The sequence below is a fragment of the Hypanus sabinus genome, chromosome 9 (genome assembly GCF_030144855.1).
Source record: "Hypanus sabinus isolate sHypSab1 chromosome 9, sHypSab1.hap1, whole genome shotgun sequence".
Lineage (NCBI taxonomy): Eukaryota > Metazoa > Chordata > Chondrichthyes > Myliobatiformes > Dasyatidae > Hypanus > Hypanus sabinus.
In genome coordinates this window covers 31,112,360-31,138,599 of record NC_082714.1, presented here as the reverse complement: position 1 = coordinate 31,138,599, position 26,240 = coordinate 31,112,360, and the positions used below count along the sequence as shown (strand labels likewise).

At 39.9% G+C, this 26,240-nt stretch overlaps 1 protein-coding gene across 2 annotated transcripts in view; it reads left to right on the top strand.

Moving 5' to 3' along the window:
- Positions 1–1,359: 1,359 nt before the first annotated feature.
- The window catches only part of arhgdig (Rho GDP dissociation inhibitor (GDI) gamma), a 50,715-nt gene continuing 25,834 nt past the window's right edge, over positions 1,360–26,240 (top strand). For both annotated transcript variants that reach the window (XM_059978648.1, XM_059978647.1), the window contains exons 1-2: positions 1,360–1,483; positions 18,682–18,858. In XM_059978648.1, coding sequence (XP_059834631.1) covers positions 1,411–1,483; positions 18,682–18,858 — 250 coding nt within the window. In that variant the 5' untranslated portion in view covers positions 1,360–1,410. The remainder of the gene's footprint in view (positions 1,484–18,681; positions 18,859–26,240) is intronic.

The following is a 26,240-nucleotide window of genomic DNA, read 5'->3' as shown; positions in this document are numbered from 1 at the left end:
GGATACTTATAGGTCTCTGTAGTTGCGTTAACTGAAATACGTGCATTGTGTAATATTGTTTGTGTGAATCTTTCACTTTTACAGAATCATTTCAGATGGGGAAAGCAACTGGCCCTAAGAGAGGCAAACTGCTGGTGGCTCCAGAGCAGTTTAAGCAACAAGAGATACATTTCAAGAAAGATGATGTCATCTTTTCCCTCCTGTGAGACGGAAATCCCAGTCTCCACATCTTACTTCATCCTCTTGCAGCAAAGAGCTCTGATTAAATACGAAGCTGAAGTGTGTGCTCTCGATTGATTGATAGTTATAATCATGCAATTTTCAACCTTGTTGAGCATGGTCTAGGTGTGTAACTGCTTGAGTCTAGTTGTTGAAGTGTTGCACAAAAGAACTGCTGATACTGTAATTGCAATGTAAACATATCAGCATTGATGTTCACATAATGCAATGCCCAGTGGCTGTGAGAAGCTCATTTAAAATGTTCTGCATCCTTGTTTATGATTAGGCTTATAAATTATACAGAATATATTTTGAAAAATCATTTTACATATAGCAGATTTGTCATTTTTAGTATGGGGGCACTTAATATTTCAGGCTGCAAAATATTTACTGTAGTATTTCACTGTGTGTAAAATTAATCTTTAAGTAAAATAAATCTGTTCTGATTTCAGTCTTGTGCAATTGTGTGAACAGGTGATGCAGTGATGGGGGAGGGGAGAAACTGAGGAAATGACAGGGTTCCCTGTATGTTCATAAGAATTGACTTTAGTACTGCTGTTAGTATTAGCAACTTGTGCTGGTCACAATTTACACATACATTTTATACAAAAATATATATTGCTTTTCCTTCAGGAAATAGACATAATTTGAGTATAGACGATTGCTTATGTTTCATGTGCACCTTCTCATTGCTCGTTTACTGCTGTTGGGAAGTGGTTTTATCTGCATTGGTAAGGATATATTGCATTTTCCCAGTTAGCACAGCGATGTTACACAAACCTCAGGATTACAAATACCAGTCAGTGAATTGGGAACATTACATATTCTCTCTACATGGGGAAGATTGTGTTTGTATTCAAGTGTGTGCTGCATGTGGTGGGAGGGAGATGAGATCATAGACATCTGCGAGATAATGACTGATGGGAGTTGAGAGCAGCATAGCATTAGGGCAGCTAGCAAATCAATAGCGTCTGCAGACGAATAGGATTTTTTCATTACAGTTTCTTGCAGTTTCATTGCAGTCAGTTTATAGCATGTGAAATCCTCTGCTCCACGATTACTTTTCCTGATATTTTCCTCATGTACTTTATGGGTGCAGTATAAAGGATATTTTGTTCTGCCTGTTGGCTTTTTTTTATTGTGCTCATTTTTGAGTGAGTCAGCATCCACACTGCTTGGAGAAAGATTGCCATGTTGGGATTGGATGTGTGTGAGTTTGGCAGCCAGCTCCTGGAACTTATGTGGTTGACAGTATGCTACAAAGGTGAGCTGTGAGTTTTTAAATTTCTGTTCTTTCAAATCCAAAATCCCATCCTTTGTTTGAAGAGCTATACAATGGGTTTCCTGCAAGACCAAGCCTGCTCACATCACTGCTGACTGAGCAGATTCTCTTTAGTATCTGTATTAATATATTCTCATTGTTTTGCATTTATAATCATGGGGTTCATAAAATGAGCTCCTGGTTGAAAGATATATAAAAGCAATGTTACTTTGTGATGTAATGTGTTGTATGTGCAAGTGTAAATTAGCATTGGTAAGCCACACCCATATATATCTTGCAGATGCGAAATAACTTTTTGTTGCTGACAAATACGCCTGATACTGAGACATCGTCAGTAAATATGTGCAGTAATTATGACCGATGAAAACAGTCAATTGTGAGGTAGGCTGGTTTCAGGCCAGTCTGCGAATTATGTTTAAGCACTGTTTCATTTTTGCTTTCTATAGTTTGATCAATGTTGCTCCATTCATAACTCTGTATGAGAGTGTTTGTGCATGAGAGTTTCTGTCAGCTTAATTTCCTTTTTAAGAATCCGAACTTTGATACCTTTAACCCACTAGAATTCACTTCATACAGAAAAAAAAGACTTGCACTGAGCATTGTGTAGTAATATGGCTTTATGCTCGATTTTTGTAAATGATCCAGTCCTTATTGTGGATTACGCATGCATTACCTGGGCTGTGTGAAGTCTCTGGAATGTGTCACTCCCCACGGTGAAACAATTGTACTGGAGTAGCTTAACAGTGAGGAGCATTTCTTGAACTGAAACTGCTAAACAAGAATAAGGTTCTGCTTTATTTCTGAGGCTTGGTAATGTGAATGTATTTTTGAAAGGTGCTTGTGTTTGTAGCTGGCTACCAAGATGCAGCAAGGCAATCTAGGTGCAACTACATGATGGCTGCGCATCTCTCCAAAAAGTGTCTCCTCAGTTGAACATATGGTCCCGTTAGGCAGGACCTTTACATGCACAGCTGCTGGTTTTCGGTGCTTTAGAACAGTTACTTCAGCTACCCTGAGTGGTTTTAAATCACTCAAGGGATGTGCCTTCTTTCGCTCACCAAGCCTCTGAAATTATAATGCCTGTGATGTATAGCTTCCATCACAACCCTTTTTTATCTTTCACACCCAATATTGGTATTTCCGATAAAATGCTCTGCTTTTGAGTATTTTACGCTGTTTTCAATCTCTTTATTGTCTTGCCATGTCTGTGTGCTTTATTCTGAGAGCAAGCTCTGCTCATGCACACTTCCTTGGCAAAATTTCTCCTGTAGCAATCCTTATGTTGTCTAAATATTTAATTATAGATTGGCTTGAAGTCTATGGTCAGACTATGCCAGCCACCTAGTGTCTTTAGTTTGCTTCTCTTGATTTCATGTCCTTACTGCAACCCGTTCAATTGCCTACTAATATGGTAATTGAAGTACATTATGAGAGGTATTAATTTTCTGTTTCCGCACACAATTCTAACAGAGAGCTTCCATTTATAGAAAACCTTCTGATGCAGCCAGAAGATTCTTCAGAGGATTATTGTCAATACGAAAAGAAACATTGAAGTAAGAACTTAAAGTGGCAGACGACCAAAAGCTTGATCTGATAGGTTTGTTTTGCGAAAGGAAGATAATTGGGAATTTACAGCAGATCTGAGTCCTTTGGAAGCTGAATGTTTACCATTAGTGAAGCGACTGAATCCGAAATTATTCTAAAATTGGAAGACTGCAGATCTCTTAAAGACTTAATAGATCTGGAAAGGTTTACATCAGTAGGGAGGGGCGAGACATGGGAGGATTTGAAAGCAAGGATGAGAGGGTTAATATAGAGGCATGGCTTAACTGGGAGTCAATGGTATGAGTTATTACACAGGCAACAAGGTTTTGAATGGCTGTGGAGGGCATAACTAGGGAGGACAGTAAGGATTATACTAGTAAAGTCAAGCCTAGAGTTAACAAGGACATTGACACGAATTCCAAAATTAATGTGCTGAAGTAAGGCTGGATCTAGGCAGTATTATTGATGTGGGAGTATAGGACTCTAATGTGGAATGGATATGAGGTCCTGCCATTGTAGGGCCAAGTACATACTAAAGTTGTGAATGGTCTGCTTTAGTTTCACATTGGCAAGGGAGAGTGGTGGAGTCAATAGCTGGGAAATGCAGCTTATGACAAGGTATGAAGATGACTACTTCAGTCTTTCTAGTGTTGGGGGAAGTTTCAGCTCACCCCTTGCTGAATCCTGATCAAACAGTCTGACAATTGAGAGACAGTGGATGAGTCAAGACAAGCTGTGGTGAGGTAAAACTCTGCTTTATAAACTTATCCTGTGTTGTATTTGTAGAATACGTGGAAAGTGATGCAATTTGTAGTTCACCAAGGCTAGATCCTGGGGTAGTACTAGTGGTAATGATGCAGATATGAGAAAGCTGGTAATTCTTTGGTTGTGACTGGAAGTTTTGGTTATGAGAAGGAACCGATGAGACTGGACTTTTGGAATTATACACAGTTATTGGCACATCACACCTTCACTGGGTTCAGTTATTTACTAAAACTCTCTTCTCTCTTCCACACTGAACATTGTATTTTCAAAAATGTCCCCATTTAAAATCTAAAATAATTATTCTTTCATCTGCTTCAACAATCATCTCTGTTTATAAAAATGCAATCTCTACCTTCATTTTTAATGTGAATCCTTGCAGTAGCCACAACATTTATTTGAAAGAAGCAACCTTTTATTTTGAACACTTCACTCAGATTTTCATTAAACTTCTTTGCTTGTATAGAAAGAACTCTGTTCTTTTTAGCTCCTTCACATACCCGGTTCATGCTGTGATGCTGTGATGAATTTCTTCTATACTTCTTTGTCAACCTTATTATTCTTAAAGCATTGCCTCCAAAACATAAATGAATATGTGGTTCACTCATATTTACTTTGTATAGGATTAACCATTATTTCTGTGTGATGTATTTATAGTTTTTGGAGCCTATTTTTTTACAGCTTTGTCAACATGATTTTTTGAAAGATGTTTCAGTTTATATTTCAGAATCATTTCTCTAAATAGTTTTACCATTTCCTCCAATATGATATTGCCTCTAATTTAATTTTTCTATCAGTTAATCCATTAACTGTTCCCCAAATCACAATTTTAATTGTGGAATATATCAGGGGTGAGGGGTCAGAGAGCAATTCATCTGCCTGCTCTCTGAGAATGAGACCTGGTAGATTAAAGCTGTAAAGCTTTCATAACTTCCTGAAGTGTGAACCAGATGCAGCCTTCCTTTATGTTCCTGTATAACCCATAAAGTGACAGAAAAGGCACATACTGACCCATTACCACTTCCCCTACCTGTAGGGCAGGCATGGTTAAAATCAGGGCCCTGAATCTACACAGTCTGCTGCAGAGTTATCATGCTCCCTCTTATCTGCCTTGCCTAAAACTATTAATACTACATCTGTTATTACCCAACCTCATGCCAAGTAATTGTAGAAATAGGGATTCTGGAAAGGAGTTACGGAACACAGCATGAAGGGGGCTACAGGGTGTATTGTGAGGCCTGAGGAAGTATGCCTAAGCTTCTTCAGTTTAACTTAAAATGCCCTTTCTGCTGTCAAACCTCTTCTGACCTGGTGGGAAATGACATCTCCCCTTATTCAAAACTGATGATGTTAAAATTGGAGGTAGGCTATCTTCATGGTTCAGTTTTATTATCTATAAAAGGGCCCTTACAAATCTGGGCGAATAGCTTAATTCCTGATTGCATTATTTGTGTAGAGTATTGATGGTTAAGTCACTAAATAAAAATTCACTGCTTAGTATCTCCAAAGCAGATTCCATCAGGTTCATACGGGAGTTGAAGTTAAATTACAAGCAATCCCAGTATGTCAAATAATTCTCATGAAAAATAAAGCCAAATTTTGGATATATTTGTGTTGCATCATTGGATTGACTAAGGATCAGTTTGAAACATTTGTGAGAATGTTATTTCTTCTTCTTCTTATTATTACTATGGTTATTGTGGGAAAGTACATTGACATGTGCAATCTATTTGATTCACATTGTGTAAAAGGATATGTATGTTGCACTTAAGAAAATTTATTTATATTCCTTCTTTGTTCTTTGTTCTAAATTTAAAGTAATAATCGATATTAATTCTGGCATTTTATGTCTCTTTCTCACCACTCATACTGATGGATTCCAAATAATTTTTTAAGCAATTCTTTCAATACGTCTTTCAGGAAGTGTATCACTGAATGTGTAGAAATAATGGAGAATAAGATTGAGGAGAATTGTTAGATACTGAGTCTAATAAAACAATACACCACAACAATCCAATAAACACAGAAGAAGCAAACAGCAAACTATTACCAACATTGGAAATTTGAATTAAAATAGAAACATGGGTCATGCAGAATCTGTAGAGGCAGAAGCAGAGTTAATTTTTGGTTTGACAGTCTTTTGCCAGTACTTGCAAAATTTGAAGATCAAGTAATATTTAAGATGTAGGGCAAGGGGAGGGATGTGGCGAGAATACAAGGAAAGGTCTGCAAAGCTGAAATGAAGGTGGAAGCGATTAAGTGATGAATGAGGGATAAAGTGTGAAAAATGGTGGTACTGGCATTGGAAATTAAAAGACGGCAGTCTGGATGAGGTGGTAGACAGGAGGAAAAGAGCAAAATGCTCCTGAACCTTGAGGAGGACAGACACAGTTGGTCATCCCGCCACCAAATGGTTGGTTTATCGAACAGTTTTAAGTCACTTCATGAGGGTGACATGAGCTTCCAGTTGCCCACCTTCTTAATTCTTCGCCCTACTTTAATGTTCATCTCCCTGGTTTTGGTTCCTACACTGTTCATGCCCAATGTATCCTCAAGCCACAAAACTTAATCTTCTGCAGAGGTGTGTTGTAGGCTTCACGGTGAAGATTGCACATGTATCCCACATTTATAATACTCTTTTTATACTTCTCTTTCTCTCTGCTGATAATTTCAGATATTTATTAATCTCCTCCAGACATGTCTTTACCATCCTCTTTCACCAATCTCATCAGTCCTGTTGTCAGTAAGCCTGTGTAAGCCTTTAGAATATTAATGTGTGCAGATAAACCCATGGAATATAAACCCAAAAAAGCTGTGACCCAGTTCCTGAATCTCTTGCAGTGAAAACTTTAGTTAGTTAAGCCACAGCCTTAACACCACCACCTTAAGAGTAATTAGTTGTGGGTAATATATGTTGGCCTTTTCTGTATTTCTGTGTTCCATAAATAAGTGAAAATTAAAGTCCTTTTATGATCTTACCTTGTTTCCTCTCTATACCATATCAACAGACCTAGATTTTCAGCTCCTTATTCTTTCACCCAGTACAGGCCTAGGTAATCAGCACTTCTCACAACCCAGTCAGAGAATGTATCCCCCTGTTCCTACTTTCTGATCCTCTGACCAATTACAAGATTATACCTACTGCTACGCCTTTCCAATTTATTACAAATCTTTTAGATGGATCCATATTAATTAGCCTCTGTTATCCACACATCCACAGGTAATCTTAATCATAATGCTCAGAAAAAAAACTATTGCTTTAGTCAGGGATGACATATCTTCATGATTATTATTAAATGATATGTATGAGGACTCATTTACTGTGTGGAAGAAATTTTCCTTTAGTTGCTCATACTAAGTATGCAAAATACTATCTTTTTATTCTGCTCATCCAGAATTCAGTGCCATTTGTATTGATGTGTCCAAGGACAAATTTCTGTCTTTCTGTTTCTGAAGGTAAATTGCAGAAAGTTCTGCACAGTTGATGTTGGATAGGTGGTCTGGATAAAATGAAATTCTTCATTTCTGAATCCTGACACCTTGACAAATTATGATGAACCCAAATGCAATTGTTCCAACATTTGTTTTAACCCGCTGAAGTTCAAAGCATTCAATCTTAGAGTAAAAAAAGAGATATAGTCAGTTATTTTAAATGCCTATCCACAAATTTCTGTAAAAAGGAAAACCTCTGATCTTTCTGTATCTAGGGCTTACTTGTGATTCAAGTTTGACCCCAATAAGGCTAACACACAACAAACTTCTGACATGGCTGATGCACCATCAATAGCTCTCTCTCTGAGACGTGAAGGTGAGATATCGGCTTTTATTGACTGGAAGAAGGAACAAGCAGTGAGTGACCACCACACTACATCCTGGAGACTGAGAGGCCGGGCTCAGGCCTTGATCGCCTTTATACAGGGGTCTGTGGGAGGAGCCGCAGGAGCAGTCAGCAGGGGACGTGTCCAGACGTGTTCACCACAATGGCCTAACTATCCTTCTCAATTATATAGAACTCAACTTCAGGGTTTGAAAGCAAGAAATAAGCATGTTGTAGATGTGATCTATTCTTTCCTTGACAGAGAATCCCTCACTTGAAATGAGGTCATTAGTTACTGGTGAATAACTGTCATTGTTTTCTAATCCTGTATAAATACACTTTGTTGGAAAATATTATTTTCACTGTCTCACAGACTATTAGCAAGATTCCTCATTATTGCATATCACTGAGAGCTTGCAGTAGATATAATGAGGTTATAGAGATATTAAGTTTATGATGTAAAGTTGAAAGCATTAAAGTATTAGCCAAAAGAGCAGAGAAATCTGTATCAATTGCAGATTTGTTTTCAGTGTTTCCTCTTTAAATTCCTGGTGTGTGTGTGTGTGTGTGTGTGTGTGTGTGAGACACAACCCTGTGATTGGCAGAAATGTCTTTCAATATCCTTGCAGGCTTTTTGATCTCATTGCATCAACACTTAGTGCCAGGTGTCTCTCTGTAGAGATGACATAATGGGGATAGAAAGCAAAACAAGAAATATCTATTGACAAGTGTTTTCTATTTTCTGAGATGAGGTGTTGCTTCATTCTTTTTCATTTTGTGTGCTTTGCTCAAGGTATTTTTCACTTCCTTTTATTTATCCCATAAATGACACAGGAGGGTAATGCTACAAGATTTGAGTCTACAGTATCCTGTACATTAGGACAATTACATTTTGGGTGAAAAGGGAGTTAAATGTAATCCATTCAGGTTCCTTCTTTATTTCATATTAGTTCATCAAATTCTCTACCCAAATCTATCCTCGCCCGTAAAGTAGGTCCCACACTACCACCCCCAGCAGTAAATCCAGTTTACCCTTCGACTGCATTTCCTTGGATAGTCTCTTCACACAACATCTGATTGCCAGGTGCAGCAGCAAGGTAATGGGTTGTGGAAGCTAAATTACATATTGCTCTTATATCTGAACACCATGCAGATTGAAACTAGATTTTCCTTTCAAGTATTATGAGCATTTCTGGGTCATTCCACGCTGTGTGCTAAGTTTTTCGATATTTTCTTCTAGTTGCCGGTCACCAACTTAATTTTGACTCAATATTGGAGAAAGTGGAGCCAAGGCAGACCTCGTTCCACCTTCAGTTCTTCGCTTGGAACGTTGCAGAATAACTTGCAGACATTGTCCTGGTGTGATCATTTTTGGGACACAAGTAGACGCATGGTTTTAAAAAATCTACTCGATTGAACTTGGAGTCCTGCATGCTAACTAAATTAAATTCCCAAACCTTGCACCCTATTCCTCTCATTCACTGCCCCAAAAACCTTCCATGTCCATCTCTAGTCTATGTACAAGCCCCACCAAACCCCCAACCTCAATCCACACCCTACTTAACTTAACCTCAGTCTTGGTAGGAGGTTTTAGCTTGCAGTCACAACTGAAGTCTTATATGGAAGGATGATGACCAAAGTAGTCAGTTGTAGCTACTCTTGCATCTAGACAATTCTAGTCCACCTTGTGGGTGCAGTAGACCTTATGTGTTCTGGTGCTTTATTGCAATTTTATGAGTGTTTCCTATTATATACTCACTGAGATATGAATGGTATTTTTATTTTCCTTAATGCATCTTCATGGCATAAGTATATAGCATATTAAAAATTGAAAAACTTCTAAGCATAATATCGTACTTTGATATAAATATCTAAGGAAGAAGCTGGCAACTTACTGGGCTATCTACTTCTGTAGATTTATGCCCCCCACCTCTGTATCAAATTTGGGTATATTATGACAAGGTTGGTGGATATTCAGGCAAAACCTGCAATTAGCATCAACTTTGGTTGCCCTTTTGGCAGTGTTTCATCCATGTAAAAAAACTACAGAGGAATTTGACTGTGTGCTAAATATGCAATTTAATAGTAAATCGTGAATACCATGGGCCATATAAAATCCCACCTTCCAGCTGTATTGGACCCATTCCAGTTTGGTGCACTAATGGTGCCAATAGCTTTGGCCCTCCACTCTGTTTTGTCCCACCTGGAAAACAATGCCTCATATGCAAGGATGTTCATTGATAACAGCTCAGTGTTTTAACACAATCACCCCTCAGAGGCTGGTGTGTAAACTGTCCTCACTGGGTCTCAAAACCCCATTCTGTAACTAGATCTTGGACTTCTTGATGGATAGATCGCAGTCAGTCCCAGTTGCAGCAACATCTTAAGCTCCATCACGTCCCGACAGGGCTTTGTGCTTGGCCGCTGCTGTTCATGTTGCTAACTCATGACTGCACTACCAGATCCAGTTCAAACTGCTTCATCAAGTTTGCTCATGAGCTGGCATACGGATAGGAGGTAGAGAGCTTGCCAACCAGTGTGAGAGCAACAACCTGGGTCTCAATGGGGACAAGACAAAAGAGGTTATTGTGGACTTCAGGAAGGAGCAGGTCAACCACTCTCCATTGCACATCAGTGGCTCTGCTGTGGAGAGAGTGAAGAGCACAAAGTTCCTGGGTGTGCATATAATGGACAATTTAACCTGGACCAACAACACCTCCTCATTAGTCAAGAAGACACAGCAACATATACACTTTCTGAGGAGATTGAGGTTGTTGCCCTGATTCCAACAATTTTCTACAGGAGCACCATCGAGAGTGTCCTGTCTGGCTGAATCACTGTGTGGTATGGAAGATGCAAGGCATCGGACCACACAACCCTACGGAGGATCGTAGAAATCAGCAAGAGGATTACCAAGGGGAATAAAACAGACTTGTGGGGAGGACCAAGATTAGTAGTATTGATGGGGGAAGGATGATGATAATGGTTGGCGACCGGGGATCAGAATGGGATTGGAGTGGGGAGTTCAGCAGATGGACTATAAAGGGAAGAGTGCTGGAGACGGTTAGGTCAGTGAGTTGGGAATCGGCGGTGGAGTGTCTGGGAGATTGGCGGTTAGAATAAGGGCCTGGTGGTCAGGTCAGCAGATTTGGATGAAGATTACGTGGGGTTTGGAAACCAGTGGGCGGTGAAGGAGTGGGGTTCAAGAAACAGGAGTTAAATACATCATTTAGATGTGACTTTGCAGATCTGGCCTTATAGCCCAGAGCCATGCAGGTAATGCCAAACAAAAAAGTTGTGGTGACTTTGTTTCATGTATATGACCTGCATGGATGAAAATCTGTTAAATGGCATCCAGGCCTGCATGGCACACTAGCACCCATGACTGTGCATTGATAAGCAAGGAGGAGCTTGCAGAGAAGTCATTGGTTTTGTGCAACTTGAGCTAAGTCCCAGACTTGCCTTTGCAATTGTTTTTATTGGACGAAATACGAAGTACACAAACTTGTTGTGGTATGATATGTCATTTTCAATTCATGGTGCTATAAGTATCTTTCATAACCTTAGGACACACCAAAGCCCTGCAGAAAATAAATTAAAGTTTAGGAGATGCAGTGGCTGATTTGCACAGATAATGTCCTGCACAGTGGCCAGATGATCTGTTTAGACAGTTGGTAGAAAGCAAGCTGGTGACCAATTCAATGCATGAAATCGCCTGCTCCTTTTCAACAATGCCATTGGATTTTTCTTTTCTGTGGACGTTTCATCCCTGACGTGAAACCTCTGTCAGTGCAGTGTGAAGGTGGCAGTCTAGAATGTGTTCCCTTGGTCCTGGTGGTGTGCTTGCATGTAGAGTATTGTTAAATTGGATTGCGCTGCAGTGTTCGCACCAGTTTGTTTTGGTGCAGGACAAGCCCAATATTTCCTAATACCATTCATCAATCATCACCAGTTCACTTATTGTTGCCCTAGTGCAGCAGCTTGGACTCAACTCTGTGAATGACTTGTTGTGAGGTTCAGGCTATCTGGAATTAACCTGGTTTTCAGGTCAGTTGAAAATCATTCCATGGTGTACTGGGTGCACAAGCAAGATTGAGCACAAATTCCCCAATACAGCACGGTGCAACAGAAACATTCTCCTTCCAATTGACAGCTTTACTATTTTGTATTCATATTTCTACTTAACATAGAAAGAGGCCGTTTAGCCCATTCAATCTATGCCCGCTCACACAGAGCAAATCAATTCCCTGATTAATTATTCCTATAACCAACTCTCAGTCCTGTTCCCATCAATTCCCTTCAGATTTCAACTCTTACTGCACCGAGGACAATGTACCATGGCCAGGTAATCTATCAACCTGCACATGTGTGGGATATGGAAAGAAACTGGAGAAATAAAGGGAAATCCACACAAACACAGAGAGAATACACAAGCTCCACACAATGAGCATCAAAAATTTGGAATGAACCACGTAGATGATGTAGATGGGGTATTCATACCTAATCCTTCTTGTCACAGTTCACTTCTTCTCACATGATGGTCTCTTTGGATTATCAGCTGCATATGATTTGATCTTCCCAGATCTCCGACCATAAGCAATCTCCTGTCCATCAATGGCCCAGCGCTTGCCTTTTCGCTTTAGTCTTACTCCTGTGCTTTCCCGGCTCAGCTACTAAAACTGCACATTATGGAGATTTAGAAGCAGGACTATATGTAAGAATGGCCTAAGCAGAGGGCAGGGTGACAGCTCACTGTGGGCATGTTTTTATCATGGAATATTCAGGATCTTTATTGACAGAACCTACAACAGACTCTGAGGGCTACACACAGTAATGTGCTGGATGTGTTAGCACAACTTCAGCATGCCTCGTCCAGTTCATCCTGGTACAGAGCTTCTAACAGAACGCGGATCGATACCAGCATGGATGTGGTGCAGAATGTCACTTCAACCCACAGCAAATGACGGCCAATCTTCTAACTTCAGCTGCAGCACAACCAGGAAAAGCGATTCACACGTACGTTGAAACATGCGGTGAAAAGTGTCATTTATGTCAAATCACATTAGTGAGGATTGCGCGGGCAGCCCGCAGGAGTCGCCACACTTCCGTTGCCAACATGGCATTTCCACAGCTCACTAACCCTAACCGTACGCCTTTGGAGTGCGGGAAGAAAGCAAAGCAACGGAAGGAGACCCATGTGGTCACGGGGAGAACAAACTCCATACAGACAGTGGTGGGAAGCGAACCCCAATCTTATAGCCGCCATTGTAAAGTGTTGCACTAACTGCTACACAACCATGCTGCCCCTCCATTTACTATCTAGCGGGGACAATGGCAGTCTTGATAGCTGCCATACTAACCTTGCCGTTCTATTGCAAGGCTAGTTTTGGATACCAGTCAAAGTGGCTGCAAAGTGTGTCAATCAATCTAGTCTCAACTGGACTAAAAGGGATGTTGTGGCACTAACCATGAGGGGCAGCAGTGGTTCTGGTGAACACCAGCCTCTTGTCATCTCTCATGGTTTAAATGTGATTCCACTCTATGGCATGATGACAGCACCATGACAATCATCATCAGTATCGCTTAAGTGTACATGGGCTTTCTACCTGAATAAGGAGGAGCTTATGGAAGAGAAGAGTTTGTGTCTGACGGTGGAATCTTGTTGGATTTTGTAGAAACTGTGAAGGCTGATCCATTGAATATGGAGGCTGGAATGTCAGGATCTGGTGAATTCTGCCCTTGCCCTTTCAGGGAGGAGAAGTTTTAAGAGCAGAGGTGTGGTTTATAGATGAGGTGTGGACAAGGATTGTGTCCACCAAGCTTACACAAAGGTGGAAGATGTTAGTGGAAGTTTTAATACTGTAGGAGTGGCTGCGGAATGGTGGGACCATTTTGTGTTGACATTTCTCATGATGTCCATAACACCATAAGACATAGGAGCAGAATTAGGCCATTTGGCCCATTGAGTCTGCTCCACCATTCAATCATGGCTGATCCTTTTTTCCATCTCCTCCTCAACCTCAGTTCATGGCCTTCTCCTCCTAACCTTTGATGCCATGTCCAATCAAGAACCTATCAATCTCTGCCTTAAATACACCCAACAACCTGGCACGTGGCAGCAAATTCCACAAATTCATCACCCTTTGGCTAAAGAAATTTCTCTGCATCTCTGTTTTGAAAGGGCAACCCTCTATTCTGAGGTTGTGCCCTCTTGTATTAGACTCTCCCACCATAGGAAACATCCTGTCCACATCTACTCTGTCTAGGCCTTTCAACATGTGAGAGGTTTCAATGAGAACCCCTCATCCTTCTGAATTCCAGTGAGTACAGACCCAGAGCCGTCAAATGTTCTTCATATGGTAATTCTTTAATTCCTGTAATCATCCTTGTGAATCTCCTCTGAACCCTCTCCTATGCAAGCACATCTTCTCTCAGATGAGGTGCCCAAAACTGTTCACAATACTCATCTCACCAGTGCCTTATAAAGCCTCAGCATCACATCCTTGCTCTTGTATTCTAGACCTCTTGAAATGAATGTTAACATGGCATTTGCCTTCCTCACCACTGATTCAATCTGCAAGTTAACCTTCAGGGTGATCTGCACATGGACTCCCAAGTCCCTCTGCATCTCAGATTCCTGGAATTTCTCCCCATTTAGAAAATAGTCCGCACATTTATTTCTACCACCAAAGTGCATGGCCATGCATTTGTATTTCCTTTGCCACTTTCTTGCCCATTCAGCTGATCTGTCTAAGTCCATCTGCATCTTACCTGTTTCTTCAACACTATCTGCCTCTCCACTAAGCTGCAAACCTGGCAACAGAGCCATCTCTTCCACTGGCTGGGCATACCTCAAGATTTCTCACTTGAGGAGCAGTAATCTTTAAGAAAGGTTGTTGAGTTTAATACAGGCGATATCATAATTAGACTTATGAAACACTTTAAAGAAAAGTACATGTGAAAATGAATGCTTAATAGTTGCTATTAAGTTAATTGCCTCTATCACATTTGATTTTTTTTTTCTTTGTTTTAATAGCAGCTTCTGAGTCTTCAGTGTCAGAAAATCATTGACAATGAAGTTGATTGAGTGGATAAATATTGGTTAGTGCAGAAAGATGGAATTGGTGAAGAATGTGATAAGGGTCGAGAAATTGTACCATGCTGTGTGCATTTTAGGTATACACGTGTTTAAATTTGCAACCTGGCAGACAGGCACCACAGTATTTGTAAGGACAACCTGTATTTGTGGTTAAAAAAGAGAAGAGACCTAATGCCTTATACAAAGAAATCAATCTTGCAGAATGTTAGCGGAGAAAATCCTAAAGCACTCTCCCCACTGTTTCCTTATTCATCCCCTTCAGTCCCTCCTCCCACCTCATCTAGGATGGATATTATATGATCTGACTCCCAGCTTCAATCTTCCTTGAAGATCACAAAACTCTGATCTCCTTTGCCCATTTTCTATTTCAAATCCTGAGGCTGCCGCGAAACAACATGTTTCACATTCTACGAGACAGTGATAATAAACCCGATTCTGCTCCTGCATTTAATTCCTGACTCATTATGTCTGCCACTTACCTGCAAACCAGTGGCAGTCTGCTCTTGGCTTATGGGTCAGTTAGTGTTTGCACCGGAGTTGACTCCAGCCCCTCCTCTTGACTCCCAGGGAAATGCTTCCTGCCCTTCTTCAAGTTGAGGGGCAGTTAATGGACTCAGTGTGAGATTACGATATTTTTGTCGCGCATGTGACTTATGTTGCTTGCTATACGTTGCTGCAAATATTTCAGTGTAAAGCATTGCAGAAGTTTTCATTAGTAAAACCGTGAAAATAAATGCATTATTTAATCAATAAATTGGCCTTTATGTTGTTCAAATCACATAATCACCTTTCTTTCAATGCCTGACCAGGACACAGCAATGGCTAATTGCTTAGTCGATCCTTTGTTGTATATGGGTGTAAAGTGTTGATATTTCATGAGGATTTCCAGCCATATACTCTCCACATTCCAGCCTGTCTGTCATGTGACTTTGTGCAGTTTACAGCCTCGGTGCCATGTTGCAAGTAGGGCTTAGACCCGTCAAAGTGCCTGGCTGTCTCCTTTAGCGTCCCTAGGGCATGATCTTTGCTTTTTACTACATCTGTGTTGCTCAGGTGCAGTGCTGTTGTAAAAGGGTGTGACCATGTGTTCTTGGCTACTTTCTGTCTCCTAGCAAGTGACCTGCAATTTCTGAGCCGTCCCTATTAGATGGACATATACATAGATACTTTATTGATCCCAAAGGAAATTACAGTGTCACAGCAGCATTGCAAGTGCACAGATATACAGATATACAAATATTAGAAGAGAAGTAAAAAAGAATAAAAAATAAGTTACGACAAACGGTCTAACAGGAGGAGGTCTATAGGTTGACTCATTATAGAGCCTAATGGCTGAGGGTAAGAATGGCCTCATATAACGCTCTTTGGAGGAGTGTGGTTGTCTTAGCCTATTACTAAAAGTGTTCCTCTGTTCAGCCAAGAGGGCATGCAGAGAGTGAGAAACATTGAACGGTAGATTTTTGTATGAAAATTTGCCACAAATTATATACATTTTCGTGGTGGTGGTGGTGGTGGTGTGCGTGTGTATGCGTGTGCGTGTGCGTATGAATTGTGGAAATAAATACCTATAAAAAAGTTTGTATTGCCATTTTCCATAATTGAAGCACTGCCATTAGTGTTTGACTCAAGAAAAGCAAGTTGAAATGATAGAATTTTGAAATAATTCATCTGTTCTATATTTTACATAAATTTAGAGAAAGCAAATATTATTCTCTATCTCAGTTTGTGTAGTGTAGTGATTTGTGACTTTTGGAAGGGAGTTTCTATTACCTGAACAGATGTAATACATAGTTTACCTGCATAATTAGCAGAAAATAACCAGTAAGTGAATGAATATTTGACACATTGTATACATTGAGGCTTTAAAAGGATTTTATTAAACCATAAGTCATAGGAGCAGAATTAGGCCACTTGGCCCATTAAGGCCTCTCCACAATTCCATCATGGCTGATCAATCGTTTCATCCCCACACCCCTGCCTTCTCCTTGTAACCTTTGACTCCCTGACTAACCAAGAACCTTTCAACCTCTGCTTTAACTATGCTAAATGACTTGGTTTCCACTTGGTTATCCATAGCAATGAATTCCACGGATTTACCATCCTTTGTCTAAAGAAATTCTTTCTTAACTCTTATCTAAATGGATGTTCCTTTATTCTGAGGTTGTGGCCTTTGGTCCTAGATGCACCCACTGCAGGAAACATCCTCTCCACATACGCTCTATCTGAGCCTTTCAATATTCCATAGGCTTCAAGGAGATACCCCTTATTCTAATAAACTCCAGTGAGTACAGGGGCAGAGACATCGAATGCTCCTGCTGTGTTAACCATTTCATTCCCAGAATTATTCGCGTGAACCTCCTCTGGACCCTCTCAATGCCAGCACATCTTTTCTTAGATACGGAGCCCAAAACTTGTTAACATCCTTGCTCTTATATTCTAGCCCTCATGAAATGAATGCTAAAGTTGCATTTGCCTTCCTCACCACTGACTCAACCTACAACTTAATCCTTCAAGGAATCCCGCACAAGGACTCCCCAGTCTCTTTGCAGCTTTGATTGTTGGATTTGTTCCTTGTTTAGTAAATAATCTATGCCTTTATTCCTCTACCAAAGTGCATGGCCAAATGCTATATTCCATCTGTACTTCTTTGCCCTTTCTCTCAATGTGTCCAAGTCCTTCTGCGGACTCCCTGCTTCCTCAACGCCACCTGCTCTTCCACCTATCTTTGTATTGTCCACAAACATGGCCACAAAGCAATCAATTCCATCATCCAAATCATTGACATACAACATGAAAAGAAGAGGTTCCAATATCAGCCCCTGAGAAACATCACTTGTCACCAACATCCAAGCAGAATAGGCCCCATTTATTCCAACTTCTTGCCTCCTGCCAATCAGATAATCTTCTATCCATAGGAATATCTCTCTTATAATACCATGGGCTCTTACATTGTTAAGCAGCTTCATGTGTGGCACGTTGTCAAAAGCCTTCTGCAAATCCAAATTCACTGACTCTCCTTTATCTATTCTGCCTGTTATTTCCTCAAAGAATTCTAACAGATTTGTCAGGCAAGCTTTCCCCTTCAGAATTTATATAACTTTCCTTTATATAACTGGAAAGGTATCATTAATACATTTTAAAGATTTTTTTCCCGTAACAAGATAACCTGTCCCTCTAGAGGGAGACCAGCAAAATTTTTGTCACCTTAAGTATCACTTTAACTTGTCAAAACAGATACTTGTAGGATCACATCAGTATGACAGAGCACACAGAGAGCAAAAACAAATTGCTAGAGGAACTCAGCAGGTCAAGCAGCTTCTGTGGGGCCAAGGAGGTGAGACCTTCCATTTCTTGACCTGCAAAGATGCTGCCTGACCTGTTGAGTTCCTCCAGCAATTTGTTTCTTGAGCAGAGAAGGCCTGCACACACTTCAATTAGTGATTTATAGGTGTTGTTATGACCCCTATATATGTTTTTAAAGTCAACACCTCCCAAGCCATGTCCACTCAAACACCATGTCATTGTACTCTCACCAAAGAGGTCAGGGGCAATAATGGGGCTGCAAGTCATTCAGTGGAACATATTTTAGTCTCCATCGGATTCATTTCTAACAGAGCTAGGACACTAAAGGCGATGGGGTATTAGACCTCAGGACAGACATTTTGTATTTTGTTATGCCGGGAACAGGGATAATTGTAATTGCTCCTTTGCAAGTTTTCACTGTGTTGTGTCATGCTCAATATTTTCAATTTTAAACTGATACAGTTTTCAATTTGTATATCATGATTGTCCAAAGGAATTAAATTGCTCTCCACTCACTGCACACAATTTAAATGATAATATTCAAAGTTTTGGTAATTTATATTCACATGGTATTATGCAGAATCTCTCTATACCAGATAATTTGCACTATATTTTGTTTAATAGAATAAACCTGTGAACCTTCTTCTTTCTCAGATATTATGGCAGACAAGGATCCAGAAATATATCCCGTTGAAGAGAATGCCTTGGTTGATACAAACTACAAAGCACCAGCACAGAAGACGCTTAAAGAAATTCAGGAGATGGACTGTAATGATGAGAGTTTGAACAAATACAAACAGGCACTTCTTGGCTTCTCTCCTAAGAATGTAGGTTAGTATTTCATTAATAGTGAAAAACTGAAGGAATGCTTCCCCAACTTGCTGCGTCTGAATTATGTGAAAGGAATGTTTCCTTTATAACCAAGGTGATAGGGTTGAGGATGGTGCAGCTGCAGTGTGTAGTGAGGCTCTGAGGACAGGCAGATGTTAGGGCAAAATTGCCATCAGTGGGATGAGTTGAAATGTAACATGGGGCAGAATCATAAAAGTATGATGAATACATGACTTAAGGTTTATATTTGAATGCACGCTGTATACGGAATAAGATAGATGAACTTGTAGAATGGTTAGAGGTTGGCAGGCATGACATTATGAGCATCACTGAGTCGCAACTGAATGACAATTGGTTTGAAAGGATACGCAGGTAGGCAGAGGGTAGCTGTATTTGTAAAATATGAAATCAATATTTGAGTTCAATAGAAAGAGGTGACATAGGATCAGAAGATGTAAAATCATCGTGGGCAGAGTTAAAAACTGCAAGGGTAAAACCACCCTGATGGGAGTTATATAGAGGCCCCCAAGCAGTAGCTTGGATATGGGATATAAATTACAACTGGAGAGAGCAAAGGTATGTAAAAAGTGGAATGTTACAACAGACATGGATATTTCAATATGCAGGTAGATTTGAAAAATCAGATTGATGCAGGATCCCACTAGAGGGAATATGTAGACTGCCAGTGAGATGAGTTTTTAGAGCAGCTTGTGGTTGAGCCCATAAGGAAAAAAACAGTTCTGGATTGGGTGTTAATATGAACCAGATTTGATTAGGGAGCTTAAGATAAAGGAACTCTTAGGAGGCAGTGATCATAATATGATAGAATTCACTCTACAGTTTGCGAGGGAGAAGATAAAATCAGATGTATTGGAGTGGAGTTAAGGGAATTACAGAAGAATGAGAGAGGAGCTGGTCAAAGTTGTTTGAAAGGGGATACTACCAGGGATAACTGCAGAATAGCAATGGCTGGAGTTTCTGGGGGAATTTGGAAGGCGCAGGATAGATACATCCCAAAGATAAAGAAGTATTTTAAAGGGAAGGTGAGAGAACTATGTTTGACAATGGAAGTCAAAAACAGAATAAAAGATAAAGAGGGGGCATATAATATAGTAAAGATTAGTGGGAAAGTGGATTGAGAAGCTTTTAAAAACTAACAGAAGGGAACTAAAAAGCCATAAAGAAAGAAAAGATGAAGGGTGAAGGTAAGATAGCCAATAATATCAAAGTAGATACCAAGGATTTTTCAGATACGTAAAGAGTAAAAGAGAGGTGAGAGTGGATATTGGTCTGCTGGAAAATGATAATGGAGAGGTAGTAATGGGGGACACCAAAAAGGCAGAATGACTGAGTAAATACTGTGCGTCTGTATTCATTGTAGAAATCACTCAACATCCACTTCGAGAGGACTGGAATATAAGAACTAGGATGTAACGCTGAGGCATTATAAGGCATTGGTTAGACCACACTTGGGGTATTGTGAGGTATTTTAAGCCCTTAACTCAGAAAGGATGTGCTGGCATTGGAGAGGCTCCAGAGCAGGCTCACGAGGATGATTCTGGGAATGAAAGTGTTAAGGTATGAGAAGCGTTTGATGGCTTTAAGCCAATTGTTTCTGGAGTTTAGAAGAATGAGGAGGGATCTCATTGAAACCTATAGAATATTGCAAGTCCTCTATAGAGTGCATGTGGAGAAGATGTTTACTGTAGTGGATGAGTCTAGGACCAGAGCCACAGCCACAGAATAGAGGGATGTTCATTTAGAACAAAGGAAAGGAGGATTTTCTTTAGCCAGCGGGTGTTGAATCTGTGGAATTCGTTGCCACGGACAGCTGTGGAGGCCAAGTCATTGAGTATATTTAAAGTGGAGTATGATAGGTTCCTGATTAGTCTGGGAATTAAAGTTTATAGGGAGGAGAATGGGCTTGAGGGGGATAATAAATCACCCATGATGGAATGGTGAAGCAGACTCGATGGGCTGAATGGCCTAATTCTGCTCCTACGTCTTATGGTGTAAGTCTTAATTTCTTTCCAAGTACAAATGCCTTATTATGCAAGTAGCATATAGAAGTGTTGTGAGGCTTGAATCAGAAGATGGAGAGTAACCAGGTAAGCTATATTTTAATGCTGGGCTATGAACTGAACTGAATTTGCAAAGACAAAAATCTTCAGTGACAAAGTTAGCTACATTATTGATTCAATCTTTCACCACCAAACAAGAAAAATATCCTTCCTAAATACTACCTTCATCCTTAATTCCAATTTATTTTGCAGTTGAATATTTGTTGTGCTGTTACTTCTTCCTTGCATAGAGTCAGTCATATCTGCTGACCTATGGGGAGGGTCGGCTGGGATATCGAGGACCGTTTTAAGTTTTGGAATGCGATGGGGAGATGGGAATGATTGGTCACGATCTCTGTTGATTTAAACAAAGAAGAATAGACAGCTGCACATGCCCCCAGTTGAGCTCTTCCCAGCTACTCGCAGTAATGAGAATGAGTGTGAGTGATCAAGCATTGCAACTTTGATAGAAAATGCTTCAAAACCTGAAATCCACTGCTACAGTTCCAGGGCAAGTTCTGGGATGATTAAATCTCTGATGATATAGAGTTCTTTCAATTGAAACTATTACTATTTTATGGACTTGAGAATGATTCTTGAGATCCATTTGGAGTTTGCTTATCCTTCAGCTTCGAAACAGTGACCTAGATGCAGTGTGATGCAGGACAATTTCTCTTCTTAAAAAGCTCTGAATTTCTGCTCTCAGTTAACATGTACCTCTGAACCATTCTTGTTACCTTTGTCAGATCCTCTGATGCATCTTATGTTTTACTGTATTAACTGTAACATAAAACTGCAAGTTGCTGTTAATTTCTTTCATTATCAAATTGATGAGAGGCTAGTTGAGTGGTGTAACAACAACTTTGCACGCAATGTTAGTAAGACGAAAAAGCTGATTGTGGATTTCAGAAAGGATAAGATGAGGGAACACAAACCAATCTTCATAGAGGGATCAGAAGTGGAGAGAGTGAGAGCAATTTTGAGTGCTTTGGTGTCAATATCTTTGAGGATTTAACCTGGTCCTAGCATATTGATGCAGCTATAAAGGAGGCAAGATGGCAGCTATATTCCATTAGGAGTTTGGGAAGATTTGGTTTGTCACCTGAAACACACAAAAACTTCTATAGATGTACCGTGGAGAGCATTCTGACAGGCTGCATCACCATCTGGTATGGGGGGGCGGGGGTGCACGGCAGGCATGGCACAGGATCAAAGTAAGCGGCAGAAAGTTGTAAAATTACTCAGCTCCATCATGGGTACTGGCTTCCATGGTATCCAAGACATCTTCAAGGAGTGGTGCTTCAGAAAGGCGATGTCCATCATTAAGGAGCACCACCACCCAGAACATGTCCTCTTCTTGTTGTTACTATCAAGAAGGATGTACAGAAGCCTAAAGACACACGCTCAGTGATTCAGGAACAGCTTTTTACCCTCTGCCATCCAATTTCTAAAAGGACATTGAACCCATGAACACTACCTCATGACCTTTTTATAAATTTCTGTTTTTGCACTACTTATTTTAATTTAACTGTTTAATGCACATACATACTTCCTTTAATTCAGTGTTTTTTCTGTATTTATCATCTATCATGTTTGGATTGTACTGCTGCCGCAAAGCTAACAAATTTCATGACAGTGGGAGATGTGATGACGCCTGTTAGTGGCTCAGTGAGCAGTCACTGAGGACAGCATGGGAAGTGCCCACCTATCAGCAATTGATCACATACTGTAAAAAATAGACCCAAAATGGAGTTAGGCAGCTGAGGATTGAAACACAATGATCAGCTATTTGGAGGGTAGAAGATGGAGGTAAATCATCCACTATCAACTGACCCTTGGAGAAGCTGAACAACCAAGCAGCCCAAATTCATGAATAAGTGATTACAGGAGACCCCTGTTGTGGTGGGATTCGATTCCTAAAAAAGGATCTGCGTTAGAAACATAGAAAACCCACAGTATAATACAGGCCCTTCAGCTCACAATGCTATGCCAAACATGTACTTACTTAGAAATTACCTAAGGTTACCCGTAGCCCTCTATTTTTCTAAGCTTCATGCATCTATCCAGGGTCTTAAAAGACCCTATCATTTCCCTCTTCCACCACCGTTGCCGGCAGCCCATTCCATGCACTCACCACTCTCTGTTTAAAAAACTCACCCCTGACATCTCCTCTGTACCTATTTCCATGTACTCTAAAACTGTGCCCTCTTATGTTAGCCATTTCAGCCCTGGGGAAAAGCCTCTGACTATCCACACGAATAGTGTTGTGAATTTCCATAAGCTGAAGTTGCATGATCTGTGCAAGCTTCAATGAACGTGAAGTTTAAAAAAAAGGAAATTATTTGTTCATTTATTTACTATTTTCACATTATTTCTGTAAGAGTGAATTTTAATCTTTCTCATTTTTGGGTAGTGATTTGTGAATTCTGTACAGGCGTATTTCTGTAACCTGAACCTTTTCAATTTAGTCTTGAGGTAAGGTGACAAAAAGAAAACAACATTCAATCAATGTCTGGAGCAGGAGCTTTGTAAGATTTGTTAAATTGATAAATAAGTCACAGTAATGTGATCTGAAAAATCAGGCTATATTGTGACTACCTGTTCATTCTGATGCTTTGAAGTGCCAGTTGTTTCTTATGTCGGTGTAGATTCTAGAAATTTGTAATTTACAGCTGCTGCTTGTCCATTGGTAAAATACTGGTAAGTATTTCATAAAAATGACTTCATACCAATAAGAGGCTTACCTGGACCAAAGGTTCTATGAAACAATTAAAACTAGACTCTTAACAATACCTTTGATAACAGAAATCCTAGTTACAACTTGAATTTATCTGCTTGTGTTTCCACTATTGTCCTTAATATTCACGAGTTTATCTGCCAGTAGAGAACAAGTAAAGTAATTTTTGGAATCTATCTTATTTGACATGCCTGTTTGCTGCAAAATTTCCATGTAAACATTTACCAGTGGAGGAACTGATTTTTTGATGTTTTAGTCTGTAAGATATGATTGTGAGGAAGCATATTGAGAAAGATCCAGAAATAAGTGGAGGATACAAAAGTTATGCTTTACATTCTGCAATCTAAATAGTGGCCATTGAATTTGATGATCACAGTATAAAACAAAACAATTAAGGTATTTCACAAGTGGATGGTTATCAAACCTATGAAAATTGTTTCAAAAACTTGGTGTTGTGCTGATTATAGAGGAATCATTCATTTTTATTTAGAAAAGAATGTGAAAATGCAATTTGAGATTTAATGATCTGATACCAATTTCGTCTGTAAGGAGTGATTGAACAAATCAAATTCCTAATTAAACCCATTTTCAATGGAAGCCAAATTAACTCATTACTCTAGCTTCCAATGTGTATTCACTGATATTTTTTACTTTTGATATATCGGAGGTCTAGGTTTACTTCAATTACAAATGCTGACAATGTAACCCATCACATGGATCAGTGCTGGGATCTTTATTGCTGTGGTATGTATCAATGATTAGGATGAAGGTGTAGATGGATAGATTAGAAAATTTGCAGATGACACCAGGATTGGTGGAGTTGTGGACAGTGTAAAGGACTACCAAAGAATACAGTGGGATATAAATCAGTTACAGATATGGACAAAGAAGTGGCAGATGGAATCTAATCCAGCCCAGTGTTAGGTGCTGCACTTTGGGAAGTCAAATGAAAGGAAAAAGTATCCAGTTACTGGTATACTCAAATAGCTTTGAGGTACAGATGGATCTTGGGGTCCAGGTACATATTTCCCTGATAGTTGCTACACAAGTGGATAAGGTGGTATAGAAGGCATGTGGCTTGCTTAACCTCATTTACAGTGGTGTTGAGTATAAGAATAAAGAAGTGATGTTGCAGCTATATAAAACTTCATTCAGTTCACACTTGGAGTATTGCATGCACTTCTGGTTGCCGCATTAAAGGAAGGATGTGGAGGCTGTGAAGAGGGTGGAGAAGAGGTTTACCAGGATGCTGACTGGATCAGAGCAGATGAGCTATAAGAAAAGGTTGGCCAAATTGTGGTGTTCTTCCTAGAATGATGGAGGCTAAGGGGAGACCTGGCAGCATTATTTAAAATTATAGGAGGCATAGATAGATTAGACAGTAGGAATCTATCCCTCAGAGCAGAAGTGACAAACACCAGAGGACATATTTCTAAAGTTGTGAAGAGAGAGTTTAAAGATGATGAGGGACAGGTTTTTAATGCAGAGAGTGATAGGTTCCTGGAATAGGTTATCAGGGTAATCGAAGAATCAGGTAGTTTGGATGAATTTAAGAGGCTCTTAGATACATGAATATGAAGGGGATAGAGGGATATGGATAACTGGCATCAGGATCGATATAACATTGTGGGCCAAATGGCCTGCCCAGTGCTGTACTGTTCTTTGTTCTGTCCTCTTAACTATCACTTCACGTTTATAAGTTGAAGATACAGTGAAACTGGATGTCCACTTTAATCTTGAAAAATCAACAGCCCCATGCACTTAAATGAGGTTCTCGTCTTGGTCTTTTAAAGAATGTTGAGATAGGAACAAAGCATTGCGTGGTCAGTGAAGTGATAGAGAAATGGAAGATGTTTTCTACTTGCATCTGAGGTAAATTTTAGAAAGTTGCTTATGAACATGGAATCTAGATTTCTGTACCAAAGTGGTACAGAGAGATGATCTGTATGTCACTGGTGGTTTCTAGAGTAATATGTTTTCTGCTGCACTGTACACTAATGTATTCTGTCATTTGTCTTAACACCTGATTCCTCTGATAATTTAGTTCATCACAGATGCGATCTGCAAGGAGTGGTAGGTATTTGGAATGCGATGCAGATGGAAGTGGAGGAAGCAGGTTTTATAGCAACACTTAAAAGTCATTTAGATAGGCACATGGATAGTTAGGAAATGGATGGATATGGATCACATGTAGGCAGATGGGATTCGTCTAAATAGGCATCATGGTCAGCACAGGCATTGTGGGCTGAAGGTCCTGTTCCACTGCTGAATTGTTCTGTATTCTAATACAGACCAGTAACTGACCAGTAGAATCCTGAGGATAGATAAGGAGAATCAGAAGAGAATTAATGTACGATTAGCATAAATAAGTTGTTGATAATCGGCTTGGACTTGGTAGCCTACAGGTCCTGTTTCCTTGCTGTCTCTCTCAATGATTCATTGGATACCAGTGACAATTTTTAGAATGGGTGAACCGTTCAAAGATATCAACATTTGCCATAATTCATTTTTGTTAAAATTGGCACAGAATGTAATAGCACATGCTTTAGCAAAGAGCCCCATTATTTATTTCTTGTTACAGCTGG